Here is a 6,032-nt window from a genome sequence, read left to right as displayed (position 1 = left end):
TCCTGTATTCCAAACTTCTAGGCTAATAACCACTTATCAGAGAGTGCATACCGTGTTTGTTCTTTTGTAATTGGGTCACCTCACTCAGGATGATATTCTCCAGATCCATCCATTTCCCTAAGAATTTCATAAATTTGTTGTTTTTAATAGCTGAGTAGTACTCCATTGTGTAGATGTACCACAATCTCTGTATCCATTCCTCTGTTGAGGGACATCTGGGTTGTTTCCAGGTTCTGGCTATTTGGTTGATTTCAGCCCTGAGTTTGATTATTTCCCGCCTTTGACTCTTGCGTGAATTTGCTTCTTTTTGTTCTAGAGCTTTCAGGTGTGCTGTCAAATTGCTGTTGTATGCTCTCTCCAGTTTCTTTTTGTACACACTTAAAGCTATGAGTTTTCCTCTTAGGACTGCTTTCATTGTGTCCCATAAGTTTGGGTATGTTGTGGCTTCATTTTCATTAAACTCTAGAAAGTCTTTAATTTCTTTCTTTATTCCTTCCTTGACCAAGTTATCATTGAGTAGGCATATGCTTTTGATCCTAACACTCAGGAGGCAGAGGCAGGTGAATCTCTGTGAGTTCAAGGAGTTCAAGGCCAGCCTAATATACATACCGAGTTTCAGGACAGCCAAGTCTGTATAGAGAGATTGTGTATCAAAAATAAAATAAAACAAAACAAGGTAATAAAATAAATTAATTAAAAAAATCTTGAAGGAGCAAGCTACTTTTTCAACAGTATAATCTAAAAATAAAAATAAAACAGGAAAGCTGGACATTATGTAGTGGGGGTGGATAAGAATAAGATTTAAGTTAGAGGCAGCTCACAATTTAGAGGTAACATAAGTTTGAGTGAATTTAATCTAAGGTCAGGGTGCCTGGCACCCATGTGGTGCATGTAGACTCATACAGGTCCATATATAAAGGTGAACATACATAAATCTGTTTAAACAGAGCATAATTTACTTTAAATAAATTTATACTTTCAAAAAGTTAAGGAGGAATGGGGAAGTAGTTTAGTTGATAGAATGCTTGTCTGGGTTACATTCCTTCCACAGGACTGAATAAACCAGGCATGGTGGTGCATACCTGTAATCTTAGCACTCAGAAGCAAAAGGATCGGGGGTTCAAAATCACACTCTACTTCATAGCAGATTGGGGCCAGCCTGAACTATTAAAAAGACTTAAATGGATTGGCTTCTGGAGTTGAAGAGGCTCAGACATGACCTCAGAATTATTTTAATCCCCCTGCTTCCAACACACACTTCATGGAGGAGAATGTAAGAAGAACTGGGAGACTAGAAAGGGAGAAATGCTCCATAGACTGTGAAAACACAAGTCTATTGCCCTACTATAATCTAAACTGTCACAAAAGTTGAAGAGATTATTTAAAAACAAATTCCAAGTACTTAGAAAAGAATGGCTTATCACCTTGAATCAGTATGGATTTCTAAGAGACAAGACATGCCAACCTGACCTCATTTGCTCTCCCTCACCCCAGTTTTATAACTGCTTCTGCATTAGAAAATAGCAAAGATGTGTTGTATCTTGACTTTAGAAAGCAGTTGACAAAGTCTCCTTACTGTCCTTGTCAAAAAGATGATGAAGTGTGGGTAAATTGATTTACAGTTGTTTGCAGGCTGAACCCATGCCAACAGGACTCAAGGTTAGTCTAAATAGTAGCCAATTGCTTTATTCACTGATTTCTCAATGAGAACTGGTAGTGAATCAAGGGTTTGCATATATTCAGTAACTATGGATTTGTAACTGTGAATTCCTGACTAAGGAGTTGTATATTCAAACTTGACCGCCTGGATATTTTCATACAATTAAAATACCAGTTTCAGACATTCATCTAGCCAAATTATTTGTCTGATGTATATATTTTTAAATTTCATAAGCCAGTTTCATTATTCATAAAGTTAAACCAAAAGAATAGAATTCAAAGAGCAATAATTTTTAAAGCATAGGTTGGCTAGGTAGGAATGTTCACATTATAAAGAATCTTTAGTTTGTATTTGTTTAACAGCATTTACATTAGCCTCAGATAGATTTTTTTTCATGCCCTTGAGATGTCAAGGTTCTGTGAATTAAGCTGAGAGAGAGAGATCATATATAGGTGTGCTCAAAGTGTCTTTTTATTTTTAGATTTATCTAATTTTATTTGTATGTGTGTTTTACCTGCATTATATATTATACACCAGGAAAATACAGAACCTATAGAAGTCATAAAAGGGCTTAGGATCAGGAACTGGAAATTCGGGCAGCTGTGAGCCACTATGTGGGTGATTTGCAAGAGCAACAAGTGCTCTTAACTGTTGAGCCATCTCTGTAGGACAACAGTGTCCTTGTGAATTAATGTATTTGTTGACTTTCTGATAATCATTAGTAAACTACCTATTTAAGATTTTTTTAATTCCTTGAAATTTTATAGGAGAAACATTATATGCTTTATTCTTTAGAAAGTTCTTTTAGTTTCTGGAGACAGGGAATTCCATGATGAATGGTATTTTAGAATACTTTATTATCAGTTCTTAATCTTATATAATGTCAACTCAGTTTTATTAAATTTTCATTATGTATAATTCACTGGTGCTTACAGTATATTGTCTTGATTGTCAAGAAGCAATGATGGAGGGACTGGAGACTTATCTCATCAGTTAAAAGCACTTACTGCCTTTGCAGAGTACCCTGGTTTGGTTCCTAACACCTACATGGTGGCTCACAACCATCCATAACTCTAGTTCCAGGAGATCTGAGACCCTCTTCTCACCTCTTCCACTTCCAGGACAGTGGTGCATATACATACATACATGCAGACAAAACACTCATACAAATAAAATAAGAACAAAAACTTAAAGTTTCTAAAAATATTTGCAGATATGATTTTCAGTTTTAGTGGTGCTAAACAAGAACTCTACGTTCAGCATCTAGTTGCATGTTTTATTTAAAACACATTGATTGCAGTTGTTTCTCATCCTTTTCTTTGTGACTGCCCATCCCAGTAGGAGTTGTTGGTAAAACCTAGTGTGATTCCAGTTCTGATAATTATGGACATTACTCTTTAAATTTAGCCTTTTTCTGTGCTAACTGGTTTTTAAATACATCAAAGGCCCTTAAAATAAGAGTTGGGTTAACTTCACTTTCCCTTAAGAAATCCATCACGCAAGATAATTCATGATTTTGAACTTTATTGTGGCTTTATCTTTTAATTATCTCTAAGCTAAAAGACATTCATTTTATAACTTAAAATCTAACCTAGGTTTTAAGCATTTTATAGTTATCTCAAAATTACGCCATATCTTAAAAGTTTTGAGTTTAAGAAAAGCTTCAACTTACCTTTTTTAGTTATATCTGTATTTCCTTTTACCAAAACTAAATCTTTCCCAGAAGATATGTTGGTGAGTCAAGTTTTGGCACTTACGTTGTTGTTTTAAATGAAAAGGTAGACACATTTCTGTTCATTCAAAAAAAACTATCCAAGGGCTGGAGAGATGGCTCAGTGGTTAAGAGCACTGACTGCTCTTCCAGAGGTCCTGAGTTCAAATCCCAGCAACCACATGATGGCTCACAACCATCTGTAATGGGTTCCAATGCCCTCTTCTGGTGTGTCTGAAATCAGCGATAGTGTACTTACATATATAAAATAAATAAATCTTTTTTTTTAAAGGCCTGAATATCTGAAATATCTGAACGTTTCAGCCATGTAATTACAGCTCTCCAAAACCTCTGGCTAACATTTACAAAGAACTTGAGACTCCCCTTACCAAAGTGTAAAATACTTAATGCACTCATTATGAGGTTGATTTGTGTTCAGTCAGTATTGAGAAGTGTTGATTATATATTAGTTTTTTCAGCTGCTCAGCAATAAGCACATACTGGAGAATAATAAAAAGTGAGACAATATGATTTTTGAATTGGGGTGAGTTAGTGGGACCCTAAGTGCCTGGACAAAGCATCCTGTGAGATAGGGATTGTTCTGTGTCCCTAATTGTAAATATCTTCAGAGTTGTTTGTTGTCATCACAGTGGTTCTCCCCCTTCCTCCATGTCTATTTTTGTTAAGAAAAGGGAATTGTTTTGGTTTGTGTTTATTACTATGAGCTAAATCAGTTATCTCTGAACTTTAGAAACAAGTTGATTTCCTGGTTATGTTGCTATGTAGATTCTGTGTATTTATGTAGTAGAAAAAAACAAAAAAGATTAGAGATGCAGTTTTATGGAATAGTAAATAAAAGGATAAACTGATCAGTAGTAACCCTTTGTATAAAACCTTAATGTGAATATGTTGTTCCAAATAAAACTCAGTGTAGTCAGTTAGTCATTTCTTATGCAGTGAGATAATCTGTTTTGTCTGAGCCTTGATCTTTTCTAATTATCTACAGTCTTGTCTAATGAACAATGTTTACACTGTTTTTTCATTTAAACTTAAATCTTCGTTACAAATTATAGCTTTGAGATTTCTGCAACCTCTGTTTACTGTTCCTATTTCCCATTTCCAAAGAAATAACAGAAAACATTTGACTGTCTTCCTTATTCACACTGTATTTAGGAATCCACAAGTAGACTTGCTGTTTTGCTAGTGCCCAGTTGTGGGTTTTTCTTGTTTTGTTTTGTTGGGTTTTTTTGTTTGTTTGTTTGTATTGTTTTCATTTTTGTCAAAGAGCAGGAGTGAAGAATAAATTAATTATGGCTAGAGATTGCCAAAGCTGGAACATGTCGGATCTACTGCATCCTGAGCAAGATTTTGGATTTTATTTCAAGTGCAATAGAAAGTCATGAGGATGGGGGCATCTTTACACATACTAACTGAACTCATCTGTTTTACATCTCACTCTGTTGACTGTGTGTGTGAGGGCTGGGAAGAAAGGAGACACAATGAGTGTAGGGAAGCTGATTAGAAGTGTGTTTCTAGATGAGAAATGATGGTGGTAGATTAGATTAGGATGCTATTGATGAAAATGGTATATGATTTGGAAGCTGACAAAAATTGCTAATAGATAGGCCTAGAAGACAGAGGTGAAGAGAGATCAAGGATGGCTTTTAGATTTGGGGTTGTTCTTCCAGCTGGTGGTGCTGCTATGTTCTCAGACAGAGAAAACTGAGGTAGATGGTAGAAGAGTTTTGTTTTGTCTGTCTGATATTTGAAGTACTTATCTGATATCTCCAGATATGCCATCTGCAATATATATGAGTGAGGTGGGAGTTAAAGATAACAGCGATGAACATATTATCTGAATTTGGAGCTTTTAGGATATGATATTATTTAAAACCATGGGACTGAATGAGATTACTTTGAATGTTCATTATATTCTCTGCTCTGTGTTCTCCTGTCTCATAAAATTATACCCAAATTATATTGCAATCATTTATTTTAATTATAGTACTTATAATAATTTATTACTTACTTTCTTGTAGGTCAAATACTGATTTCCATGTCCTGTTATTAGCCAAATGATTTAAAGATATTTGATTACTATTTTTATATATTTAAATGAATATTTCATAGTTACATTTGGTTTTCTGGGTTTTTTTTGTAGGCAAAGTCATAAATAAAGATTTGCGACACTACCTGAGTCTTCAGTTTCAGAAAGGATCAATTGACCACAAACTACAGCAAGTCATCAGAGATAATCTCTATTTGAGAACCATCCCATGTAAGTACATGGTAGCATAGAGAAATGAGACTTAATTAAACACTAGAAATAATTTAGTGAAGTGTTTTTAAAAAAAAAGATTTGAGCAGTGGTAAAAGTACTTGCTGCCATGTCTGAGTGTGATTTTCATAACCCACCTGGTAGAACTAGAGAACCAACTCCCACAAGCCGCCTTCTGACTTCCACACATTCTGCATGTGTACACACACACACGCACACATGCACGCACACACACACACATACACACACATGCATGCACACACACACGCACACACATACACATACACACACACCCACACACGCACACACACACATGCACGCACACACACACACACCCACACACACACATACACACACATGCATACACACACACACCACACACA

General features: G+C 35.4%; 1 protein-coding gene across 3 annotated transcripts in view; it reads left to right on the top strand.

Moving 5' to 3' along the window:
* The window catches only part of Magi3 (membrane associated guanylate kinase, WW and PDZ domain containing 3), a 193,966-nt gene that overhangs the window by 94,269 nt on the left and 93,665 nt on the right, over window positions 1-6,032 (top strand). For all 3 annotated transcript variants that reach the window (XM_031375051.1, XM_031375050.1, XM_031375052.1), the window contains exon 2: window positions 5,533-5,649. In XM_031375051.1, coding sequence (XP_031230911.1) covers window positions 5,533-5,649 — 117 coding nt within the window. The remainder of the gene's footprint in view (window positions 1-5,532; window positions 5,650-6,032) is intronic.

The sequence above is a fragment of the Mastomys coucha genome, unplaced genomic scaffold (genome assembly GCF_008632895.1).
Source record: "Mastomys coucha isolate ucsf_1 unplaced genomic scaffold, UCSF_Mcou_1 pScaffold16, whole genome shotgun sequence".
In the NCBI taxonomy this organism is placed as follows: Eukaryota; Metazoa; Chordata; class Mammalia; order Rodentia; family Muridae; genus Mastomys; species Mastomys coucha.
This window is presented reverse-complemented; position numbering and strand designations above follow the sequence as displayed.